Source organism: Bipolaris maydis (assembly GCF_028858645.1).
Source record: "Bipolaris maydis strain C4 unplaced genomic scaffold PSV08scaffold_10, whole genome shotgun sequence".
Classification (NCBI taxonomy): Eukaryota; Fungi; Ascomycota; class Dothideomycetes; order Pleosporales; family Pleosporaceae; genus Bipolaris; species Bipolaris maydis.
The window spans coordinates 689,498-713,944 of record NW_027093866.1 but is presented as its reverse complement, the minus strand read 5'-3'; the positions used below and the strand labels follow the sequence as shown (position 1 = coordinate 713,944).

General features: G+C 51.4%; 10 protein-coding genes across 10 annotated transcripts; 4 read left to right on the top strand and 6 right to left on the bottom strand.

The window, feature by feature from the left end:
* Positions 1-18: 18 nt before the first annotated feature.
* PSV08DRAFT_226587 (uncharacterized protein) lies at positions 19-1,362 on the bottom strand (the record flags this gene model as incomplete). The annotated part of the gene is made up of 2 exons (XM_014227855.1): positions 19-424; positions 479-1,362. 2 exons carry the CDS (start codon positions 1,360-1,362, stop codon positions 19-21), a joined length of 1,290 nt encoding a protein of 429 aa, XP_014083330.1.
* A 310-nt stretch (positions 1,363-1,672) lies between these two features.
* Positions 1,673-2,665, bottom strand: PSV08DRAFT_205850 (cyanate lyase C-terminal domain-containing protein). Its single transcript, XM_014227856.2, has 3 exons — positions 2,407-2,665; positions 1,914-2,350; positions 1,673-1,862 (listed from the first exon to the last, which is right to left on the bottom strand). Exons 1-3 carry the CDS (start codon positions 2,551-2,553, stop codon positions 1,841-1,843), a joined length of 606 nt encoding a protein of 201 aa, XP_014083331.2. The 5' UTR covers positions 2,554-2,665; the 3' UTR covers positions 1,673-1,840.
* A 542-nt stretch (positions 2,666-3,207) lies between these two features.
* On the top strand, positions 3,208-8,276 carry PSV08DRAFT_372497 (phospholipase d nuclease; the record flags this gene model as incomplete). Its single annotated transcript, XM_066093221.1, has 9 exons — positions 3,208-3,324; positions 3,531-4,014; positions 4,177-4,563; positions 4,657-5,135; positions 5,190-5,451; positions 5,523-6,674; positions 7,091-7,430; positions 7,526-7,974; positions 8,074-8,276. 9 exons carry the CDS (start codon positions 3,208-3,210, stop codon positions 8,274-8,276), a joined length of 3,873 nt encoding a protein of 1,290 aa, XP_065948789.1.
* A 1,935-nt stretch (positions 8,277-10,211) lies between these two features.
* Positions 10,212-12,617, top strand: PSV08DRAFT_226576 (uncharacterized protein). Its single transcript, XM_014227859.1, has 2 exons — positions 10,212-10,608; positions 10,666-12,617. The coding sequence occupies exons 1-2, from the start codon at positions 10,441-10,443 to the stop codon at positions 12,433-12,435; spliced, it is 1,938 nt and encodes a 645-aa protein (XP_014083334.1). The 5' UTR covers positions 10,212-10,440; the 3' UTR covers positions 12,436-12,617.
* Positions 12,618-13,077: 460 nt separating this feature from the next.
* Positions 13,078-14,520, top strand: PSV08DRAFT_313139 (uncharacterized protein). Its single transcript, XM_014227860.2, has 4 exons — positions 13,078-13,329; positions 13,387-13,518; positions 13,582-14,181; positions 14,236-14,520. The coding sequence occupies exons 1-4, from the start codon at positions 13,170-13,172 to the stop codon at positions 14,358-14,360; spliced, it is 1,017 nt and encodes a 338-aa protein (XP_014083335.1). The 5' UTR covers positions 13,078-13,169; the 3' UTR covers positions 14,361-14,520.
* Positions 14,521-14,941: 421 nt separating this feature from the next.
* Positions 14,942-16,740, top strand: PSV08DRAFT_403280 (uncharacterized protein; the record flags this gene model as incomplete). Its single annotated transcript, XM_014227861.2, has 3 exons — positions 14,942-15,220; positions 15,276-15,313; positions 15,390-16,740. The coding sequence occupies 3 exons, from the start codon at positions 14,942-14,944 to the stop codon at positions 16,738-16,740; spliced, it is 1,668 nt and encodes a 555-aa protein (XP_014083336.2).
* Positions 16,741-16,801: 61 nt separating this feature from the next.
* PSV08DRAFT_226571 (uncharacterized protein) lies at positions 16,802-18,582 on the bottom strand. Its single transcript, XM_014227862.2, has 6 exons — positions 18,313-18,582; positions 18,133-18,256; positions 17,929-18,078; positions 17,523-17,879; positions 17,367-17,476; positions 16,802-17,319 (listed from the first exon to the last, which is right to left on the bottom strand). The coding sequence occupies exons 1-6, from the start codon at positions 18,478-18,480 to the stop codon at positions 17,140-17,142; spliced, it is 1,089 nt and encodes a 362-aa protein (XP_014083337.1). The 5' UTR covers positions 18,481-18,582; the 3' UTR covers positions 16,802-17,139.
* A 157-nt stretch (positions 18,583-18,739) lies between these two features.
* PSV08DRAFT_205832 (phosphatase 2C-like domain-containing protein) lies at positions 18,740-20,679 on the bottom strand (the record flags this gene model as incomplete). The annotated part of the gene is made up of 2 exons (XM_014227863.2): positions 18,740-19,349; positions 19,396-20,679. The coding sequence occupies 2 exons, from the start codon at positions 20,677-20,679 to the stop codon at positions 18,963-18,965; spliced, it is 1,671 nt and encodes a 556-aa protein (XP_014083338.2). The 3' UTR covers positions 18,740-18,962.
* A 907-nt stretch (positions 20,680-21,586) lies between these two features.
* PSV08DRAFT_353393 (uncharacterized protein) lies at positions 21,587-22,643 on the bottom strand (the record flags this gene model as incomplete). The annotated part of the gene is made up of 3 exons (XM_066092861.1): positions 21,587-22,318; positions 22,374-22,417; positions 22,550-22,643. The coding sequence occupies 3 exons, from the start codon at positions 22,641-22,643 to the stop codon at positions 21,587-21,589; spliced, it is 870 nt and encodes a 289-aa protein (XP_065948788.1).
* A 336-nt stretch (positions 22,644-22,979) lies between these two features.
* PSV08DRAFT_377486 (GAF domain-like protein) lies at positions 22,980-23,993 on the bottom strand (the record flags this gene model as incomplete). Its single annotated transcript, XM_066093334.1, has 5 exons — positions 23,844-23,993; positions 23,676-23,780; positions 23,584-23,588; positions 23,194-23,497; positions 22,980-23,090 (listed from the first exon to the last, which is right to left on the bottom strand). Exons 1-5 carry the CDS (start codon positions 23,844-23,846, stop codon positions 22,980-22,982), a joined length of 528 nt encoding a protein of 175 aa, XP_065948787.1. The 5' UTR covers positions 23,847-23,993.
* Between the last annotated feature and the right edge of the window lie 454 nt (positions 23,994-24,447).

Here is a 24,447-nt window from a genome sequence, read left to right as displayed (position 1 = left end):
GCTAGTAGCTTATCCACCCTACCACTGCGAAGTCTGTGGGGGACCCCCAATCTGCACAGTTGGCCCAGCAGGATCTTTCCAATCCGGAGGTGTCGTTACCTTGTACTCGAGATAACTAGCAATAGGCGGGCTGTACATTTCCATGTGACCCGTCTCATTGTTCCTCACCAGCACATTCTTTGTGTTCAAGTGATCAGGCCGAGTCTTTTCTTCAACACTAAGGAAGCCGCCAGACAGTCGATCAAGAAAGATGTTGAAATCATCTGCCTTGTTGATTTGGCAGCGAGCGCCTTGAGATTCGCAGTGGGACATGAGCGCCGTGGCGCTGTTGAAGTACTTGAGACACTTGGGACATTTCATGCGAGTGTCGCGGTGTTCGCCGAGAATGTGCTTGTTAAGGTCACCGACACAGTCGAACGTTTGTCTATTTGTATTAGCAAAGAAAACCCCCGGGCATGTGTAGATAAGATGAACCTACTCGCAGATGAAAGGACAGTGGTACTTGCCTACAATGGCATCATAGAACTTCTCGGGGTTCCAGTCAGTGCTCATGGGATCCCAGAAACGTGTGTGCAAGATGTTAATGCCATGTTCCTGCTCCATAGCAGCGTCATGAGCCGAGATGGAGAAGTCCTTGGGAGGATTGAGCTTTGCATCGGGAAACAGCGTAGCAGCAGTGGACTTTTCCTTGCGGCTGACCCAGACCTTGAGCTTGGGGCTAGATGGACGTGGCACTCCTTTGGGGATGAGAGATAGGTTATCCATGGATGATTCGAGGGTCGTATCAGGTTCAATGGCTTTGAATTCGACTGCTTCAATCTCCTGGTCATCGTCCAAGGGATCATCAAGCACGATGCCACCTTCTTCTTCGTAATCAATGGCCGCGTCAAATTTGGACGTCTTCTGTCGAAAGCGGACCAGTGCCGGGCCGCATTTCAAGAGCTCACTGATCAACTGCTTGTGAATGATGTGACCCTGAAATTGTGATGCCGAGATCACCTCACAATGACCAAATTCGAGGTGCTCAATGAACAAGGAAGCACAGTAGAATGACCCGTGGCATCCAATGCAGGTAAGCTTCTGGTCAACTTTGTGGTTCAGCTCGATATGGCGCTTCAGACCAGAGATGCTCTTGAACTCGTCCCCGCACACACGGCATGCACGACCGTGCTCTACCGGGCGTGTAATCTTATGCATTGCATAGTCCTCGAAAGATTCAAAGTCCTCATCACACTTATGGCAGTACTCGTGCTCGTCGGAATGCTTCTTGTGGCTCCTCATCTGCTTCTCGGTATCGAAAGACATGTTGCAGTCTTTGTACGTGCACTTGAAGCGCCGAATTGGCTCGAGTGAGGCAGGCATGTTGGCTTCTGTTCTTGAGACGAGGGTGAGTCAGTAGAATTTCACAGCAATGGTAGTTTAGCTCACACAGTTGTTGGTTGCTTCTGCTGACGCGAGACACCTTATGTGATGTGCAAGGTAAGGTATCGAGTCAGGTGCACAAAGAAGGGCAAACAAGCTTACCTTGGCAGATTCCAGGATAGAAGGTGGAAGAATATGTTCGGAGCTAGAAGGTGATTGGAGCGTTGCTAACATGGAGGGAATAGGCGGTGACTGATCAAAGGTGAGATATACGAGAGGCAGGAACAGTGAAGTTTGGTAGATGCTGAGGAAAGTGCATTCTAGACCCACAACAAACTCCTCTCACCCGTGCAACATCAAGGGCGTAAGAAAATGATTTATAGGCTATAATGAGATCTGGTTATGTTCAGACTGCGTCCTTGAGTGTTCGTGCTATCATAAATGCAAAACATTGAATTGGATTGGTATCGTGAATGATTTAGAATCGCGAGTATGGTAACCTGAATCTTCATTAGCGATATATGAGTGGTCTTACTTTGCAGCAAACGTACCACTTGCCCCGCAGGGTAATCTTGGCCCACTCGCCTTTGTCATCAGTTTCCTTCTCTACCTTTGTGCTGAAAGAGATGGCGCTCATGATGCCATCGCCAAACTTCTCATGCATGACAGCTTTGTAAGCCTGACCATAGTTTTGTACAATCTCATAAAGACGGTAAATGGTAGGGTCCTTGGGAGGCATATCGAGGGTGCTGCCTCGGTTGGGAAACCCACCCAGCTGGGACGCAAGCTTTCCTGGGTCAATCTCAAGGACTTCAGAGAGTTTCTGGACATCTTCGGGGGAAGCCATGGCTTGGCCGTAGAAGAGAGCAGCGATTGCGACTTCGTCTCGTCCTACATGCTTTGCAATGGCTTCAAAAGTGAGGTTCTTTTTCTTCTTTGCTTCAAAGAGAGTTGGGGATGACGGAGGAAGGCGAGGGATAAGCTCCTCCTACATTTACATGAGCCTGGCCCGACAGGATTTCAGAATCTTGCAGCGAAACATACGTTTAGAGTAGCAACGGGGCGCTCTCCCATGGCGGTAGGCGTTGAGTGAAAGCATCTCCCAGCAGTAAGAGGGACCACAGGTCGGACGGAAGTGAATGCACGAGATGCCAATCTGGCGGAGACCGCAAGTCGAGGAGATAAGGCCATGATGTAGGAAGAAGCTACCGTGTATGCAGTAACAATAAAAGACCTTTGTGTGTTACAGGACAAAGAAACAAAGTCAGCCGTTCTCACAGCGGGATAGCAGATTTATGTAGTTGGAGGAGGGGATAGATGTACAAGGGTACGTCATCCATCGCAACGGCCATCATGATTACGCGAACCTGTGGGGTACATGACAATGCAAAGCTTATCTGTTTAACCCGCGGGTGCCCCTGTGCTATTGTTTTGCTTGACAGCCGGGTATACTTGTGAAGCGTTGACCAAAGTAGTATGTATGCCGTCCGTGGTAGTGAGGGGCCAAGGGTGAGGGGTGAGGGGCACGGCGACGGGTACAGGTACGGACAGGCGGTTGGATGTACGCCATCACTGTCCGCCCCCCCTGCACCCATTGCGATGCTGACCAGGAGAAATCAGGGTACGCGCAATTGATTGGGTGTCGACGCGGATTCCAGCTCGTCCGTTCGCCAGCTACGTCGTCGCTCACACCCATGCTGACCCTCCTGGCGCTAAGCCTGTGACGCGGGGCTGTCCGACCACCTCGACCTCAAGCTCCGTCAGCCCTTGTAGCTCCAACAACACAACCATTCCAATTTCTCTGTCGACACTCACTCTCCCAGTCTCTGTCCCAGTCCCACCACCATGTCTCGCCGAGACGATGACTTGGCGTACGGTGAGTACAATGCCCAAGAAGGGCAAGAGGGCGATCGCGGCCTCATAGGCGACATGGGTCGGCGTTTTGGCTTTGGCAAAAAAGAGGTGAGTACCTGCACACGCCTCCTTCAGACGCCATGCTGTCATTGCATGCTCTGTATCTAGTGCCAGCTTGTTGTATCCCTAGGACTGCCCCACCATGGCCGCCCAAGCGCCAGACTAGCCTCACCCGCTTTCCTTGTCGTCTGCTCACTGTGTCGCCTTATGAGAAGCTTGGTTCTCCAAACAAAACCCTGACTCAACATACACAGAATACCCAGCCTCAGTCTTCGTCCTCACAGCAAGGTGGCGGTGGCGGCGGCATGTCGTTCTTCAAGAAACTCCATGATCCTCTTCATGATTTCGTCTCCGATCTCAAAGATGCCATAAGTGGTGACGACAACAACAACCAGCAGAAACCCCCAGCGGGAACATACGAGCAGACAGGACAGCCTGGTGCTACCCAAGAATATCATCAGCAGCATCGCTTCTCCAGTTTCGCCCCAGAACGACATGGCAACGAGATCAAGTGGTATGTCGATGGGTGCTCGTACATGTACGCAGTATCCATAGCTCTTGAGCGCGCCAAAGAGTCCATCTGGATCCTCGATTGGTGGCTTTCCCCTGAGCTCTACCTTCGTCGTCCTCCTGCCAAGAACCAGCAGTATCGTGTCGACCGCATGCTGCTTGCGGCTGCTGAGCGCGGCGTCAAGGTCAACATTATTGTTTACAAGGAGGTTACCCAAGCCCTTACTCGTAAGTTACTGACTCCGTTGCTGCCCAACTATCTTCATTCTCTCCTACCAAGTTCGACGGACATGTTTACCAAAGCGCTCACGCGCATCGGCCTGGATGTCATATTCAAATCGCTTGAAGAGTGGGAAAAGACAGATCCGCTGATTGCCCCACCTATTACAGTCTCCTCATCCCATACAAAACACCACTTGGAAGACCTCCACCAAAACATTGGTGTTTTCCGACACCCCGATCACTTGCCAGACGCCGCAGTGCTACAGTCGAATTTCTTCGCTTCCATGAAGAACATGTCTTTCACTCCGGCAGCACTCGCTCAACTCCCAGGAGATGGCCTCAAGGCAATCTACGGTGCTCATGAAGGAACGGTCATGTATTGGGCACATCACGAAAAGCTCTGTTTGATCGATGGCCACATCGCTTTCATGGGAGGACTAGACTTGTGCTACGGCCGATGGGACACCAACCAGCACGCAATTGCTGATGCCCATCCTGGCAATATCGACAGGATCGTCTTCCCAGGCCAAGACTTTAATAACGCTCGTATGATGGGTAAGTTGGTATCTTAGGTCGCTGAGTTTGGTCAATGTTTTATAGCATTGCCGGCTAAGCTTCAGTCTGCCAGTAATGCTAACTCGTACACAGACTTCCAGGACGTCAGCAACTGGGAAAATAACAAGCTCGATAGGACCCAAAGCTCTCGTATGGGATGGTCTGATGTTGCCTTGTGTGTCTCCGGTCCAGTTGTTCAGGATCTGCGTACTCATTTTACGCAACGCTGGAATTTCATCTACGACGAAAAGTACAGCAAGAAAGCCACTAGATACGCTAGACTGCCCGATATTAGTAGTGGCGCCCAACAGGCGCCAACTCAACAACGAGGTTTCGAAGGAGACGAAGGAGAGCGTGGTTTCGGTGGCAATGAAGAGGGTGATCGAGGAATTTTCGGCCACGGTGGTCTGCGTCAGAAGATGCACAGCAAGTTTGATCAGTACGGTCAGGGTCACAGTTCGTATCAACCTCACCAACAGTCCCATGCCGAGCACAGCTCGCAGAAGGGCGGTGTTGACTGCCAAATTACGCGCAGTTCTGCCAAATGGAGCCATAACCTGATCACCACTGAGGTCAGTAAAAGTACACACTAATTCTAGAAAACTCAGGCTAACAAAGTATAACAGCATTCGATCCAAAATGCGTACTGCGAGATCATTCGCAACAGCAAGCATTTCATCTACATTGAGAATCAGTTTTTCATAACTGCCACAGGTGACCAGCAGAAGCCGATCAAGAATATGGTTGGTGCTGCCATTGTTGAACGCATTGTCCGCGCTGCGAGAAATGGCGAGAAGTACAAGATGATTGTTATGATTCCCGCTGTACCAGCTTTTGCAGGCGATCTGAAGCTCGATGAAGCACTCGGTACCCGCGCTATCATGGAATGTAAGTGGCCAGAGACAGTCATGCCAACATCAAGTAAAACCAAAATTTGCTAACCACTTCATCAACTACAGTCCAGTACGACTCCATCAACCGTGGTGGTCACTCGATTTACGAGGAGATTGCCAAGGCAGGATTCAACCCGATGGAGTACATCCGATTCTACAACCTTCGCAGCTACGACCGCATCAACTCCAGTCAGGTCATGCAGGAGACAGAGCAGCGTAGTGGCGTTTCCTACACTCAAGCTCAGGAGGGCTTTGATGCTGCCCACGACAACGCGCGTGGCTACCAGGCTTACCGCCCCCCGCCTACTCAGGAATATGGTGTATACGAAATGGATGGTTCCTCCGTGCCTCAACAGCAGTATGGTGGTGGTCCACAAAGCCAGGGCAGGAAGAGCGACTATGACCGTTACCAGCAAGAAGCAATGAAGGTCGGTGGGCGACAAGGCCTTGGTGATGGACGTTGGGACACTGTCAGCGAGTGCTACATGCTCGGAGGCGAGGACATTCGTAACGTGCCTTGGGAGGGTAGCCCCGATGCTGAGATGGATGCTTTCGTGTCTGAAGAGCTATACATTCATAGCAAACTCTTGATCGCTGACGACCAGGTTGTCATCTGCGGGTCCGCTAACCTCAACGACCGCTCGCAACTTGGCGATCATGACTCTGAGATCGCGATCATCATCCACGACCCCAACACAGTAGAGTCTTACATGGACGGACGGCCATGGCGCGCGTCCAAGTTTGCCGCATCTCTTCGAAGGGAAATCTTCCGAAAGCATCTCGGCTTGCTCAAACCTCAGGACATGGAGCGACCAAATGCCAACTACGAGCCTGTAGGAATTCCCAACCAATACGATTGGGGATCGCACGAAGACCGCCAAGTTGTAGACCCCATATCTGACGAGTTCTGGAACCTATGGAACTGGAGAGCGCACACCAACACACAAGCTTTCGGAAAAGTATTCCACCCCGTACCCAGTGATGAGGTCAAGAATTGGAAGCAATATGACGAGTATTATTCTCGCTTCTTTGGCCAGGACGAGAAGGCCAAGGAGAATAAGAAGCCGTCGTTGTACAAGTGGGGCCATGTTGTTGCCGAAAACTTTGCTCCAGGCGAGCAGGGTGTGCGTGAGGTCAAGGAGATTCTCAGCACGATCAAGGGCAACCTCGTTGAGATGCCATTGCTTTTCCTGAAAGAGGAAGACATTGCCAAGGAAGGTGTGGGGCTGAATGCTCTTACCGAGGAAATTTACACCTAGTTTAGCGGACTGGTATGGTATGGTGAGCTGTACCAATTGGGTTTGGATAGCTAAAAGCCCATACTGCAATGAATACAGTTGACAATGTTGTGTTTCATAAGGCCTGCAATATGCATTATGCAAATGGCATTTGTTCAAGTCATGCATGTCGCTGGTTATGGAGGCAAAAGGAGTGTACTCCTGAACGGCGGCGAGAACCTCGTACTATCGGCGGATGTTGAATCCTAGCGCTGATCGCCCCTGGGTAAGCGTCGCGTAGGTGAACTCCCCAGATTCGCGTGCAATCGTTGTGCAATTATCTTAGGCGTACGACCTCTTGTGTCGCCATGCCTCGACTAATAACGGCTCGAAATGCCGCAATACTCATCAACGTAGCACTCCTGACCGCCCTCTTCCTCCATCTGAACTTCGAACTCTGGGACAAGAGCGCCGTTGCGCCCGGACCGGCCAGTCTGACGCACCTACCCGACGAACTCTACGACGAGCAACGAGCGAGCGACCTGTCGCACAAGCCAGAGGAAAAGCCGCTCCAAGCGAACGGCAGTGTCAAGGCGCAACGAACCGCCGTAGTAGTCGCCAGCCAAAGTTCAGAGAACGCGACGTGGCTCGACGAGTACTTCCCCGACTGGGAGAAGAACATCTACCGAGTCGACGACAAAAATGCGCCCCTCACCGTCCCCTTGAACAAAGGTCGTGAAAGCATGGTATACCTGACGTACGCCCCCCCCTCCGTCCTCCAAACATATAAACATTTCCTTTCCTCCCCCTCTTCCTCAACGAAAAAACAACAACTAACATTTCCAACACCAGCTACATAATCGACAACTACGCCTCCCTCCCCGACAACATCCTCTTCCTGCACCCGAACCGCTACCAATGGCACAACGACGATCCCGACTATGACGGCGTGCCCATGCTCCGGCACTTCCAATTCCCCTACCTCGCCGAGCAAGGCTACGTCAACATCCGCTGCGCCTGGTCGCTCGGTTGTCCCAACGAAATCAAGCCCTTGGCCGAGGCCGGGGAGCACCGCGAAGCCGTACATGCTGGTGGGGACTACAAGAAGGCGTTTGAGGAGTTATTTCCCGGGGAGCAGGTGCCCGCGGCTGTGGGCGTGAGTTGCTGTGCGCAGTTCGCGGCGACGAGGGCGAAGGTGCTGGAGAGGAGTCGGGACGAGTATACAAGGTATCGCGAGTGGATTATGGAGACGGAACTTGGGGATGCGATTAGTGGGCGGGTGTTTGAGTATTCGTGGCATAGTAAGTTGTTTGTGGTTCTTCCCCCCCCTTTCAACATTTTGTTTTCTGCGTGGATGTGTGAGTGTGTAGGTGGCTGACTGAACTGTGTGTGCCCAATAGTTATTTTCGGGAAACCAGCTGTGCATTGTCCGACGGCCAAGAGTTGCTATTGCAAAGTCTTTGGGCTGTGCGATTTGACGTGTAGGGATCAGGGGAGTTGCGAGGGGAGATACACATTACCGCCTTACTCGGTGCTGCCCAAGGGGTGGCCGTTGGTGGGGTGGGATGGTAACGAGCGTCAAAGAGCGGCATCGGAAGATTGAGGTGATTGAGATACCCCTCCCGTTTATATTCTACTTGAGCTGCTATGCTGCGCAGTGTTTTGGGAAATGATTTGCTGGCAACCGAGAGGAAGAGGAGAGTTTGGTTTGCGATGCCTCAAACCCTTTTTCACATCTTCGTGTATGGGTTTAGGGGTTTGTGTGGGCTTTCCCTGGCCCTGATGACGAAAAATCGTTACTTTTATGTGCATATGACATGCCCACGGTAATTATGACCACGATATCCAAGTCACATGTTGCTAAGATGCTAGTTTACCGCAAAAGAGAAGGGACTATATGGCTTTGGGCATTGCAAAGAGTCATTCACTAGGCAAGTGGAGAGATTGCTACTTTGCTTATCCCCCAAAGAAGAGAATTGTTCTCGTCATGTACCGCAGATTTTACCGTCAACACCAATGAGCTTAGCCCAAAAGCTCGACTCACGCGTTTGTTATATCGTTTTCCTGTCATAAGAGCAGTTAAGCATGAACGAAAGTCATATACTACATTTATTAATCATAATTATACTCTTTCAAAAAGACATCGAAGCCATATACCCTGAAGCATATTTACATCAACGTGTCTGAGCTCGAACCCGCACCACTTGCCGCGTCAGCAAGATGTCCAATTGACTTTGGCATTCCCTCTTCGCCACTGAATCCCTCATCATTGGCACAAAGCCAAAGGCCAAGTCCAATGCTCGCAATATGCATGGCGCTGTATCGAGCAGAAAAATAGCATTTATTACTGGAGCGGCTATGTTCAGCCTGACGAAGATCCAGCTCTCCAAGACTGACAGTTCATATAAGTAACTACAACCCACAGCCTGTCATGTGACTCAAGGTTACGATCGAATAGCGCGTCCAAATTGATAACTCGTAACACATTGCCAAGAATGAGCGCGTTACCGTCTACACTCATAGGTCTGCCACCTATATTGCTGCCGTCTTTTCTAAAGGGGTCATTTTAGCATTATCTATACACATTTCGTCATGTATGACCCGCTGCCTCTTTTTATTATATACTACCTGCGTTGCTCCTGGTATTTGGCATCTATACGTAAATGGGCCAATGCAAAGGACGTTAGGCTCGAGTTCATCGCTTACAGAGAATCGATATATCGGAGTAGCAACCGTTGCTTTGCTGTTTCCATACGACTGGATAGCTGTTCTGCTACTGTATCAGCTGCAGCGGCTGCAATGCGCCTTATCCGCGCGACCTATCATGGTCATTGGAAGGTTCGCCAAGAGACGCCATTGCTGCACGATCTTAAGAATTGAACGGCCGTCCCTCGCATCAGATGCATCATGTGCATGCGCGATCCTGGTAGTGGATCAGGCTGAAAAGACTACTACTATCTAATGAGCCGAGGTCGGCGGGACAAGGCTGAGCAGGTTGTAACGTGCCCATACTTGTGGACTCACAACACAGCTGACCAGAGGTTACACATAAATGAAAATGATAAGTAGATAGAGTGATACTGATGTTAGTAGTACCACATATGTTTGACAAGAATCATGGTTGCTTGTGTTGTGCACAAGTGCGGGGGTTGAAGCATGCTACAGCAACAAGAAACGTTAAGTACTCAAAGCAGCTAGCCTGGTGTCCACAGGAGACTTCCGTAGTTAGTACATAATAGTAATTTTTTTAAATCTTGGCAGTGCGGCTCTGCCGGCGTCTCACTCGCAATTTGGGTGTGCTGTGCAATGGATGACCAGATGAGAAACACTCGAAATTCGCTGCCTCGTTGAGCCTGACCGGTGTGTAACCCGAACCTGGTCATGGTCTTCATTGCACAGAGCCTCATTTAAACACCCAGTGATCTGTTCACTTTGCTAGAGCTTGTCAGCCTGGTCTGCTCAACGATGAGAGTGGGGCTTTGTACCATGATTGGATGCCTTCTACTACCAGGGTACTGCTCTTATTATCGAACGACGTATTCAATGCGGCTCTGCTCAGACATGAAATGCGGGCGTGCGGCTCCTCTGGTGTGAAGAATTAACCAGCTTCTCGCTACTCAATTAAATGACCTATAGATTTACACATTTCCATCCAGCACACGATATCACAAACTTGAGCTCTACGTTTCCGCCGTTATATTAAAAAGCTCCATCCTACTTACCGTCTTCTCTTGGACACTTTTTACTATACTCTTCGCGCGCGGTCTATGAATCCCACCTTGGACCGACTCACCTTGGAGCAACTCCCCTTTGACATTCTGTTCTGCGTGACTGCTAACCTGAGTCTTGAAGACATTTTTCATCTCAGTCAGACATGTCAGCAGCTGAGTGCCTTCATGGTGGACGAAAGGACAGTTTGCCGAAGCATAGTCGAAGTAAGCACTGCAGTGAGAAACGTCAGTGCTTTCGATCACAGCTGACGCTGCTGACAGATGGACTTTCCTTTTACGGAAGAAGCAAAACTGGCACGGACAGAAAAAATGACGTACAAACAAGCTATGAAAGCAATTTATGACAGAAGACATGCTTTGTCTACTGCATACCCATTCTCAGCACGCACATGGGGCAATGGAAACGCATTTGTTTACAGACAGGGAATTCTGTGCGTGCTTGAAAGCAAGACTGTACATGTCTCAGATCTACGCTCACAGTCACATGATATTCATATCGACCTCACTGTGATTGCTGGACCGGTTCTAGGGCCGCCTTTTCCAGTACCTAGGAATTTTGACGTGGACCTACTCAACTATGCTGACGGAATCCTTGCTGTTCACCTTGAAGAAAAGGATGAATCAAATGGTGGCTATATACTGGCTCTCGATATGGCGCACAATTGTCCTGATGATAAAAGACTGATCCAAATGGTGCGGCTTCCTTCAAGCTCCAAGCTTTTTGTTAGACACACGGCCGATTTCCTCTACTATGGTACACATACAGGGAGAGGCAGCGATGGTCACCATAAATGGGAAGTTGGCGGCGTACGTTTGAACAATAGCACCAATATACAGGATGGCGCAAAGCGGTTGCTACTGGACAACTTTCATGGATCGGACATTGGCTCTACAGTCGCGTTCGAGATACACAATGGCCACTTCTACGCAGTTTCGAATCAAACCACCTTTGAGGTTGAAGAGATTGATTATACCTCCTTCTACCATGTTGTTCGCTTCCCACTCCATTCGCCATTGCCGGCCAGTGTCGAGAGGGACGAACGGCTGTATCGTCGCCAGCACAAACAAGGGCCCATTCACGACTCTTGGACCGACCTTACACTGCAGAGCGATGAAAAGACAAACGAAATGGTGATTGTTGAGTCTAGGAGAGAATGGGCTGAAGCATCCTCGCGACAATCGCGTACATTTTACGTGACCCGTCTGGAGTTTGGAAGCGAAAATGGCACAATGGAGATTTCAGATGAACCATTACTACCGGACGACGATATTTATCTTCCGGTCATAGACTCATCTAACAGGCCTCAATGGAAGCCCACGCCGGATCTCTTCAGCTGGAGCCAACATCCAGAATTTGGTGGTACTGACCCTGCACCGCGCTCCTTCATGCTCGCCAGAACAAAGTTTCGAGCTTACAACTATGCATGCACTACTTTTGTCGATCTAGTCGAAGATCAAGAATGTTGCAATGATGCCTCGAAGCCGCCATGCCTGAGGCTGCGAGTAGGATCACGACGCGAAACAGGTCTCGACGATTATGCCACGGTCAACCGCAAGGGAAAGACCGCGGCTGTGTATAGCACGAATCCAAATTTTGTGGACAATCAAACGCGCTATCGACAATCGCCCATTCGCATGTGGCCGCCTCGAGCATCGCGTTGTCCTTGCTCGCAGCAACTGCATAACATACTCAATCCAGTGATTCCCTCGAGTGGGGCATGGTACACGAGGAGAGTGACGGGTGTGCTTGATGAGCAACGTCTGGTGTTCATGATCAAATCGGGAGGCTCATATGGGCCGAGCGGCAATAATAGCTTGGGTACTGTAGTCGTTGTAGATTTTGCTCGTCTGGCCGAGAGCAGCAACAGCATAGGCTCAGCACCTATGGCAAGGAGTGACAGTAAAATGGACGAAACTCTCAGCCTTGCATGGGAATGGCAGCCAGGGCTCGAACAGAAGTGTCGGGATAGAACGTGCTGCCAAACGAACCATGGTGGGCTGGGTAGTACTGCGAACGAGAGGGGCGCCTGATTGAAGGGTTCTTGAGGCTCTAATGGTATGCCAACCACAAACACTACCGTTCCCAAGGGCGCACTTTTGCCTTGTGGGATTTGCTGCAAGGCGTGCATGCATATGCGTATACATGCGCATGGCAGCTGGGCGCGGCTGAAGGCACAGCAAGGCTACTGCACCGTTTCATGGCCCCCAGCCCGCTGTGCTCTGCGTCATCCAACCAGACAAGTTCCTTGGGTCTCTGAAGTGCGATGTCAATATTTTACATATTCTTCAATAAACCAAAAGTAGTGAGGATGCAATACCACGACTGCCTCGTGTGGCGTTACCTGGCAACACACAGGGCTTTGTTTGGCGTGTTTGCAATGCTGGCTGTACCACTACTCCCTATCTACCCCCGTGCTATGACGCAAGCCCAGCCGCGTCACCATGAAAGCATCGACGTATTGATGGCTACTTAGTGGCCAAAACCAAGGTACAGGTACGTGCCTCGACCGAGCCATAGCCAGGCGCCTACGATAGATTGCTCAATGGCGGCTCGCGTGCTCGTGCGACACACGGGCAGTCGTGCTCAATGTTGGAACTGGGACAAACGCCGTCACCTACGTCACTGCCCGCCCACCCTGATATTACACAAAGCACGGCCTCGTCGATTCCACCACAAACCCTCACCCTCCAGACTCTTTTGCTTTTACTCCCTGCATACACGACCTTGCTCTTAACAAATCCAACTAGCATTAGCTGCAGCTACAATGGAGACCATCACCAACCTTGCCTCTACTGCTACTACAGCAGCTTCCAAGCTCATCTACGGCGACCAGACACACAACAATGAGACTGCTGGCAAGGAGCCAATCTCGGGCGAGAAAGGCTCTGGAACCGCAACCGACCCCTACGACAAGGGCAATGCTGGTGAGCTAGACGAGCCTGCCTTCTCACCGTATATCACGTGCTGAACCTGCCTTGTAGCAACCCCCCTAGCCACAGCTGACAAGACCGACTATCTTGACTCATCGAATAACGAGACGGCCGGAAAGGAGCCTGTGTCCGGAGCATTGGGCAACGGCACTGTTAGCGAGCCGTTTGACCAGGGCAACAATGGTGAGTCTACGACCTTGATGGGACGCCATATCTGTCGTTTCGTGCAATGCTGACTTCCCAAAGCCAAGGCGACTGAAAACGCAGCCGAGAAGACGTCTCGTTCGGATTCTTTCTTGAAGCTGGACCCCGTCCACCAAACCCAGGCTGAGACAAACACCTCTGCTCCCACCGTCGACTCTGCTAGCAAGAACGACACTTCCAACGTCGGCATGCCCATTACCTCCCTCGCTCCTGATACTGCTGTATTGAGCAACAACTCCACATCGAGCGCAACAGAGGCCGTTGGCGTTACCGACAAGGTTTGGAAGGACACCCCGCTAGATGACATCAGCCGCTCAGGTGCTCCAGGAGCTGGCCCTACAGCACCCAGCCATGTCACTCCTGCGACCCCCGGCCTTGATGCGAATACCGCTACCACCACCTCTTCTGATGCCGCTATCAAGACTTCAGCCCCCGACTCAGTGACGGCTTCGTCCGGTCTTTACTCTGGCTCCGAGCCTCAGCGTTCAGAAACTGATGCTGGTCTCAACAAGACCGAGGCGGAGAAGGAAGCCGAGAAACGTGATACTCCAGCATGGACCGACACAGGTGTGACTTCAGATAGCAGCAAGTACGAAGAGGACGTTGCCAAGCAAAATGCCGCTTCTCCAAAGGAGTCCAAGAGTACGTTAACACAAAAGGCTATGCATATTCTGAGTGGCGCTGACGGTATGGCAGGCGTAGCTGAGACGGAGACTGGTCGCAAGTTGTCGTCTGATAGCCATGAGGAGAAGGGCGGCAAGATGTCGCACCTGAAGGAGAAGATGAAGAACAAGCTTCACATTGGCTCCAAGGACAAATAAGCTTAGATGCTTCTGCTGCTCTACACTGCGAGGTGCTGGTAAGAGCAGCATCTGTTTGATGAAGGACGAGATTTGATACCACGGCAACGACAGCCATACTTACGAAGAAGATTCTTGTAATGACCTTTCTTTAGATAGTAATCTAATGAATTAAGCTAAGTTGAGCTTCCTTGCATGCATGGTCCAATCAATGCCACACTCTAGCCTCGTGCCACCAACTAAAGCTAGCGGGTCGTCGGCAATATGGCCGGCATGACTACATTCAACACTCCGCCTCATCACACGCCTCACTTGCCACTTGGGCACACCACGTTGACGTTGTATTGATAGCACGGACTGGACTGGACTGGATTGGGCTTCTATCACGCGGCGGTCTATCGTTGTGGTCTAACCCCACCTTCCCTTCCGAGCCCTGCATTTTCCGAGTAAGCAACGGCCATGCGCCTAGTGTAGTGATCAGCTAAGGACTGCACTGTACCTTTTTCCAAACTCAAACCAATCTTCAAGGAGTACGCCCAAATTGGTCTCTCTCTCTCTCGATCTCTCTTGTTTGCTACCTTGACACAGCACCCAACATCAACATGGGCAATATCGGCAATGAGAATGCAGTCAGGCCTGCTGACAGCACACATGATAGGATAACACCCGAGGGTGAGACACGTATATCGAGAGATTTATCTAGCTCGCCACATTTACAAAGCTACATGGACGAACCAAATATGATTCGGAAAACGGCGGGCAAGATTCCACATATTGGCATTGTTGGCGCCGGTGTTGCTGGGCTGAGATGTGCGGATATCTTGTTGAAGCAAGGTGTCAAGGTGACTATACTTGAGGGAAGAAATAGAGTTGGTGGGCGGGTGAGTAGTTTATTTTGGAACCTTTTGAAAGATTTTGCGTGTTAAAAGCCTACAGTTATGTCAAAGCAATGCGCTGGGTCACTTGGTCGATCTGTAAGTCCTGTACACTCCCAAACAACAAACGTCGCTTTGAGCGAGAAAATATGTACCTACTAACCAAGTTGAAAAGCGGCCCAAATTGGATACATGGCACAGATGACAATCCCATTCTTGATCTTGCCAAGGAAACAAAGACTGTAGCTATGAATTGGGATGGCCGACAGTCGGTTTTTGACAGCTTAGGAAAACACATGCCCGACAAAGAAGCAGCAGAAAACAGTGAGCATGTATGGGGGATCATCGAGCAAGCAATGAAGTTTTCGAATCAAGAATCTGCGGCGATACCGGCGGAGATGAGTTTGTACCACTACTTTCAGGAGCAAGTGGTAAAAATGTTCCCAGGTAACGATGAAGAGCCAAAGAAGAAGCAACGGGATATACTCGAGATGGCCGAAATGTGGGGTGCCTTTGTTGGTTCACCAATCCAAACGCAAAGTCTCAAGTTCTTCTGGCTGGAAGAATGCATCGATGGCGAAAACCTCTTTGTAGCATCGACATATGCCAAAGTCTTAGACAAGATTGCTGAACCCGCACTCAAAGGCGCTACCATACTCTTCGAGCATAAAGTCAAGTCGATTCTTTCCCACGAAACCAACGGAGAAACAACAGTCACCCTCGAACTCGAGGACAAACAAAGTCTAACCTTCGACCAAGTAGTCATAACCACACCCCTCGGCTGGCTAAAAAGAAACACAACAGCATTCACTCCCCCCTTACCACCACGCTTCAACCTCGCAATCCAAAACCTCGGATACGGCCATCTAGACAAAGTTTACATTACCTTCCCCACCGCCTTCTGGAACACTTCCTCTTCCACCAGCACCAGCACCAACCCAGCCAGCCCTCAGACCATAGCCTCCTCAGATTCTCCCATAAACCCCACTCACTACCCCGGCTTCACCCACTGGCTCAACCCAACCTACACCCCAAGCACAAACCCCTCAGCCTGGAACCAAGAAGCCGTCAACCTCGCCGCCCTCCCATCAGAAACCGCGCACCCAACCCTCCTCTTCTACACCCACGGTCCCACAAGCAAACACATTGCCTCGCTCCTTGCCTCGACCCCGCAAGAAAAGCATACAGCTATTCTAACCGACTTCTTCGCGCCCTACTACTCCCTTTTGCCAAACTACGCTAAAGATAGCAAGGACTGCACGCCAAAAGCCGTGCTAGCTACGGCGTGGGCAAACGACGAGCTGGCGGGATGGGGTTCATATTGTAATTTCCAGACTGGACTGCAGGCGGGGGATGAGGATGTCGAGGTATTGAGGCGCGGGATGCCGGAACGCGGCGTGTGGGTTGCGGGGGAGCACTGTGCGCCGTTTGTGGCGTTGGGCACGGTGACGGGGGCGTACTGGAGTGGGGAAGGGGTTGCGAGGAGGGTGGGTGAGGTGTGGGGATTAAGTGGGACGAGTAAGTAGTAGACTGGGGGAACCTTTTTATACGTAAAGGTTGTTGGAAAGTGGACATGGTAGTAGTAGTAGAAGAAGAAGACGAAGAAGTCGATTTGCAAACGGTGGAAACAAAGACACAAACAAATTCAATTCACTGGCTTCCTCCACCCGTTGTGCCATACAAGAAAGTCGTAACACTTTGTCCTAATCAGCGCATTTCTTTCTTCCTTCTATTGGTATCTTCGCTTCATTTTCCAAGACGAGCCACAGTAATCCTTGTTTAGTTCTTGTGCTCCAGCTACGTACTCGGCAATATCGTCACCCCCGCCAGCGGGCGATCTAGTCGTCGCATCGTCGCATCCTCTGCTCGTCGAGTGCCAGTGACGTCCAATGTGAACTTGACAGCTGGCCATGGACAGCGTTGCTCTACTCGTCTTCCATGCCTTCCAGCAGTGTGTGCTCGAGCACGTCGCTCAACGTGACAACGCCCTTGAGTTTGCTGTTTTCGTCAATGACCACGAAGCGGTGCACGCGTGACCTGCGGATTGTGTCGTAGATCGTTGACATGTTGTCATTCAGCGAGCAGGTGAAGATACCAGGGAAATCCTGCAAAAGTTAGCTTTGCGGTTTTGCAAGGCTAGTGAGTTCCTTACATCTGAACGCTTCAACAGGGCATCGCCGACCGTTAGGTTTAGATCGTCGTATACGCCGCCCTTGATGAGCGCTATCACATCCACGGCCTCAAACACATTGAGCACAGTTCCTATCGCTGTCAGCCATGTATTCCTGGAGTCACTTCAAGTCCTTACCTTGTTTGTCTAAGATAGGAACACTCGATATGCTCTTCTTGACAAGCATGTGTATGACGTCCATGACGGGGGTATCCATGGATGCAGTTGCGAGATCGGTATACGTGCCAACGTTCAGCTCCCTAAGCGGCTTGCGTAGCTTCTGCGTTTCCTTGACGTTCACCGCGATAAATTTCAATATGCGGTATTGTGTAATGACACTAACGACCATGGTCCTATGTGTCTCGTCATCGCTATCGACGATTGGTATACGCCGGGCGCGCGACTCGAGCATCTTACGACATGCCTCATATACGGGACGGTCGGGGTGAATAGAAATAGTTTCTATAGGCTTGACACCGAGTGCCTTCTCGATGTCTGTCTGGCGTCAGTACACGCTTAATGTACGTGGACCGAGCTTTCTTACCTCGCAAGCTGTTCAGGCGGAACTGATCTACTCGAGCCAGGGCGTCTGGATTCTGCCAATAGTACTGGATGACGTTGATGTAGTCGGATGTCGTGAGAAGCCCAGCAAAAGTAGATGACTTGGAGTCCCACAGCGGCGCTGAGACGATGCCTATGGAAAGCTCTTAGCTGATATGTCTTGCAACGCGGTGTCTGACAAGCTCACCATTCTGGTTCAGGATATTCAGACTCTTCTTTACCAACAGGGCGGTATCGAACACAATCAGGCGGTAGCTGATAGGGAGCACGTCATAGCTCGTCCTCGCCTTGAGAAAAGCTCGAATGGTTCTCTGGCCTCGTGTCAGCCTGCCCCCCATGACTCTTCACCACACAAGCGCTGCCATACCAGGCCGTCCAGCTGCTCGCGGTCGATGGCCGAAAGCTGACGCGGTTGCTCTTTCGGGGGCAAGGGGGCGCGGGATTGCTGGAGTAAATCTCTCGGTGTCACAAAAGCCGGTCGCGCATCGCTGCCGAGGGCGTTGGTCGCTGAGTCCGCCGCGTCGTGGCCAGACATGGTTTATCGCGATGCTCCTCGGAGCCGCATGGGGCGTGTAACCCCAGTAGTGTTTGGTTCGAGGGGAAGGATACAGTGGACACTAGGCTTATAAAGCCCGAGACCTTTGCAATGCCGTGGAAGATGGCGGAGGTAGACGCCCCACGATGCACGATCGTCACTAGCGTATCGTGCTCCTCCAAAGTCCATGCGCAAACATGCGGGGCAAAACCAACATCTATGAGTGCCACGGTATACAAGTTTCAGACCCCAAATACGCTGTCTCGACTTTTGCTTGATTCAAGATGCAAAGCACCCAGTTCAGACGTGGCGCACACTCGAGGAAAATGCATGCAGACCAAGTATACACCACATGCACAGGCATGCCTACAAACTATACATCACTTCCTCATCATTGATATGCGCCTCTCCACTCGCATCTGAGGCGCCTCCCCCACCCTTTGAACTATGAATTACATGCAGTGGACGCTTTCTCATCCCAACTATACGTCGTTTTTCCTCGCAGCTTTGGCGGCTTCGAGACTCAGCTCAGGGCCAGGCTCAGCCTCGGCTTCCTCCATGATAATCTCCTTTGCCGCATGCTCGACTGATGTCTCTGGCTCGCCAATCGATTTCCTTGCCTGCGCTACAATTGAGTCTGCTTCAGTGATACCGCCCTTCATCGCTGCCTGCTCTTGGTCTAAACTTGTCGTGGCCTCGTTCTTGCGCTGGCGGAGGGCTTTGTTGTCGAACCGCACAACCATACACGACAGGTTGTCGGTAGAGAAGCGGGCAAGAGCGTAATCGACGAGCTTCTTCGAGGCTTCTTGAGGATCTTGGATTTGACGTACGAGATCGACAGCTTCTTGGTCGGAACAAACGTCCCAGAGCTGTATGTGTTAGTGAATATAAATTCTTTGCATGAATACGACTTACACCATCGCAGGCGAGGATAAGAAATTCATCCTGGTCGGCCTGAATGACCGTCTCCGTGGTGTAGGGATGTCCAGTCACCAGGTCCTTCATGTATGCATCGCCCAGCGCACGCGTGACAGCGAGGACGCCATTGACGCGATTATTGAGGATCAAACCACCAGCGCTAGCAACGCGGCGTCCTTCGTTCTCGTCACTGCCCTTGTGGTCATACGAAAGACGAAGAGCTCGGCCATTCCGGCAAAGGACAATGCGCGCATCGCCCACGTTGGCCGTGTACAATACGCGTTGCCGAGTAGCCTCACTTCGTAGTTTTGCTTCCACCTGTTCGGCTGCAGGCTCAGAGGTAACGGCGTCGGTACCGTCCTTGGACTCGCCGCCTTCACCAGCTTGCTTGATAGCTGAAACTGCCGCTGGCGCAAAGAGGACGGAACCGGTGGACGATTGTGCGTTGGGCACTCGATCCTCCCATCGCAAAACTGCAATCACAGCAGTGCAACCACTGTTCTTCAAAGGAAGTTTCTCCAGCTGCTGGTCGACTACGGTAAAGGTCTGGTCAAGAAGTTCGGGTATCGGCGTGTTGGGATTCTTTCGAATCGTCTCTTCCAGGATCAGGTGAAGCTTCTTCCCACACCAGTCGGCAGCAAAAGTACCAGCATGGCCGTCGAAGATGGCAAAGTAGCCATTATCGCTCTCGACCACGGCCTGGGATAGATCAGACTGGACCGAGCTCGCATCCGAGACAGCGCGCGGCTTGTCCGTGCCATACGAGGGGGCCGGAGTGCTGAGGAAATTGTATAGGTATGCATGTGTATCCTCCATGGTCCGTCTGCATTTCTTGTTCTTGTCCTCGGTGACGCCGACGCGGAACGTGGACCGTGGACCCGGTGCGGACTCGCCGGCAGAGTTGTTGAGCGAGCCCTGGGGCACGCTGAGAGCAGCGTCCGACTTGCCCAACTTCTGCATTGGAGTTTGGGCAGTTGGCTTCTCCGACATGTGGGCGGTGTTGGCAGACGAGGTCGAGGTGGGGGAGGAGCCGCCAATGTGCAACGACTGCTTCGCGCTCGAGAACATGTCGCGGGCACGCGACACGCCACTGCTCCGTCGTTTCCGCTCGGGTGGAGCAGCAGAGTCGCTGCCCTTGCGATCAGCAGCGGCACCATTGCTCGCGCCGTGTGAACCAGAGGCGGCGTTGTCGGCCGTCGAGGTAGCCGCCGGCCTGGGCGCGTCGTTGTTTGCAGGGGCATCGATGGCGGCGCCTTCGTCGTCTTTTGCATTCCCGAACATCTTCGAGAGCAAGCCGCCCTGGGCGCTCCGGCGCCTGTTGCCAGCCAGCTTGAGTGATTGCGACGGCGCGTGTTTACCGGGTGGCGGCGACGAGGATGGGTGCAGGTGGAGAGGGGGGCGGGCGGGCGGGCGGTGTTAGGAGCTGAGATAAGCGAGGCTCGAGGGAGCAGCAATAAGTTTTGAGCAAACAGATGTCTCTGGACAAACGCAAGGGGGGTGGCGGTGTTGGGAGGAAGACGGGGCGTAGGTGTGATGACGTCGGGGGGCTGCGGCGGGGTGTGCAAGTGGGCGAAGCGGCGAGTGCAAGGCGCAATTGGCGCGGAGGGGAAGGCTGGACGCTTGACGCTCGAGGCCAGGAGAGATGACAGCAGGCGGGCAGGTTCCAAGGCTGGAGCTGGGGGCAACGCGGGCAGCAGGAATGGTCGTCTTGTGCAGCTCAGTATCATGTACGTAGTATGTATGTAGTAAGCAGTGCGCGCCGGGGCTACCTCGACCTGTCTTCCTAGCACCCCAGTACTACCACGCACGCATACAAGTCCATCGACTAAACACACCCACGCCCGTTCCCTGCCCACGTACCGGCCTTCTCGAATGCAGTCACACCCCGCCCGCCTGCTGTGCAATCAAGTCGGCGAGCTCCTTGGCCAAACTCCTCGTCTTGTGACTTGTCTTCTCCTGTCGCTGCCACGACGCCAACCGGCCGAATAAAGACATCATCCGTTCCAGCATGATGGCTATCGGGCTGCGATCAACGAGATCTAGGCTCCATGCATGCACGCCGGCGCCTGGGTGGAGCCCGCTGCGACACGCACTAACCTCCTTCATGTTCGCGCTTACTCCATGTGGCCTTGAGCACATTGCAGCTGTACATCTATACCGGCCTCTCCAACACTCTGCTGTCGATCCGTCAAGCAAACTCCGCCTTTCCGTCAGAAGCAAGCATAACAATTTGCGTTGCACGCCCCCCAGACACCTCCCCTCGGTCGGACAAACCACGGATATAAGCTTCAAACTCCTCCGTGCCCATGCGCGCCTCTTCATTATCATGACAAGACAACTGTGCCGATATCTTGTCCAAAGCATCGGCTGTAACCCACCCAGCAGCCTTTTGAATTTCAAGGCCCATGACAAGTCGCGCTTTACAGATGAGACTGCGCTGTGAGCTACTCCAGGGCACGGCACATGGCGCATCTGAAGCCGAAATTTCGCCATATAATCTTAGAAGCCTGGTCTGGTACTCTGCATCCCCCTTTATGGCACCATGGATCAGAGCCTGGATGTCATCTTCTTCTCCTGATGCCAGATCAAATCTGATTAGATTTTCCTGAGCGAGAGACGTGCCAAGCTTCAAGGACTTGTCATCACCCACTGATATGCTTTCCACAATTGCTATTTGTTTTCGTTTGTGATTCTCAAGAGAATGCCGGATATGAATTTCCGTGGGTACCATCGGTGTCATGTGTACAGCAGTGGCTGAAATAGCTTCTTCTGGCACATCGTTACTTCCTGTGCTCCGCAGACTGCAAGTATCATCTTCATATGCAGCGATTATGGACATGTCATACGGCTCCGATGCATCCGCCTTGCCTACAATCAAAGAAGAAGACGATGCTATATCTTTTGACTCATCTCTCAACAGCTGTCCTGTCATCAGCACTCTATCAAGATCAAATCATCTCATCAAAGCCACTTACTACGACCGCCCGTTCCTCACCAACATGTGATTCGGGTACCTCGTCTGAGGTATGTTCAACTCGTCTCAAGCATCTGCATCCCTCACAATGATGTCCGGCATCTAGAAGGCCTAATCTCACAATTGCCTCGGGAACATGGCATTTTTTGCAGCGTCTGTTGTGGAACTGGTGCGTACATAGTTCAACAGCCTTATTGCCGATTTTGGGCCGAAATCTTGCCTTGATTACAGACTTGAGACGGCAGTACAGACCGTGTTTCTTCATCTGCATGGCGGTGGTGAGAAATCATTTTGGAGCAGACACTTGTGCCATAATATCCTCGGGTTTCAGCATAAACCTTTTTTTGATGCTTTTCATTCGAATGGGTATCCTTTTGTTTATATTCCATTGTTTCCCTGTGTCCCAAAGTTCGATACCTTTATTACAATCCTCCGCTTGTTTCAACCCTGACTAAAATCCCGTACAATGTCTTTGTCTTCATGATGCGCATCAATGCCTTTCGTTTTTACTCCATATCCTGCAATGGGCCATTTTTACTCTTTTCTCGCTCCTAGTGACGCATTCGTGTCACCAAAATCATGCCCTTAGCACAGTCGTCGCTTTCTCTTAAAAATCACATGACTCAGCTAGTAGTTGGGCCAGCTCCTCCAGCGCCTCTTGATCCTGTGTCGTAAATCCATTGAGCTCCGCACAATCAATGTCGATAATCGCTACCACCTGTTTCACTTGTTTTAGCATCCATATGTCTTGTCGGTACCTAGCCATAACGCCGATATGAACACCAGAATGAAAGCAGGTGAACAGACAAAGAGTCACATACCTTCCCGTCCTTGACAATCGGAACAACAATCTCACTCCGGCTCGCCCCATCACACGCAATGTGTCCTGGGAACTTTTCCACATCTTCTACCAATTGCGTCGTCGCTTCTTTAGCCGCCTTCCCGCAGACGCCGCGCCCAAAGGCAATAACCTGACACGCTACCTGCCCTTGGAAAGGACCAAGCAGCAACTGCGAAGGATTTGACGGATCGGTGAAGTAGAAACCTGCCCAATTGACGGCTGAGGAAGGAGCTGGTAGTGAGTGGTAAGCATGCCAGAGGAGGGAAGCTGCGTTTGAGAAGTTGCTGTTGGAAACCACACGTCAGACCTTTTCTCTCTTTCCATCCAAACAGCCTGTTTGCATCCCACAAATTGCAACGGGGTAACTCACCAGACCTAGATTTCATGTCAGCATGTCATCCAGAGATTAACAAGAACTACGACTCGGTTCGTCGTTCATCACGTCGTCTCGCAAACACGTACCCAATTCCTCTGCCCATCAAACAGCGCCCTCGCTTGCTCCAAAACCTGTTCATACACCTCCTTTTTGCTCATGCCATGGGCAAACGTAGATGAATCGGCGTGCACCTAATTACGCTCTGACATTAGCAAAATCCCCAGCCTCAACAACTTGGCAGAACCAAAGCATACCATACTGTCGTATAATCTAGTTGCAGAAGTCGTTCCAGTCGTTCGTCACCATGCACAAACAAATGGTTTTGTCTTGACTTTGCGATCGCCGAGGCTTGCCGGACGAAATAAACCCCACAATTCAGCAAAAGGTAACCAAGGAACTCCCAGTCTCTGGTTTTTGAAACAAAAATCACCGCTGTGAATTATTCTGATTTCAAAGCAAACGTTTGTTTGATTAGCGAGACGCGCCAAACTCAATTAATATCTCTTTTGGACGGCGACGACGACGTTTGCATGACTGGATTGTTTCGTTTTTGGGCGAGATTAGATGTTGTCGCTGAACTGGGTTTAGACTACTACAAAACTTGCGATCGCGTCATCGTTTGCTTTATGCGAATCCCTACACTTGGGTTCCCACCTTTCTTTGAGTGCGCAGAGATGGTTGGTAGGCAAAGGTAAACGGTGTGTCACCGGTTGGAGATATGATACAAAATATAGCACTGCAGACGACAAGATTCATTGGTGCCGCTCATACATGGTCTAGCCTTTTAAACTTTTGTTAGGTATCTCTCTACAGCGTGCGAAAGGCAGGATAAGAATGTCCATTTCTGTCGGTGCAGCA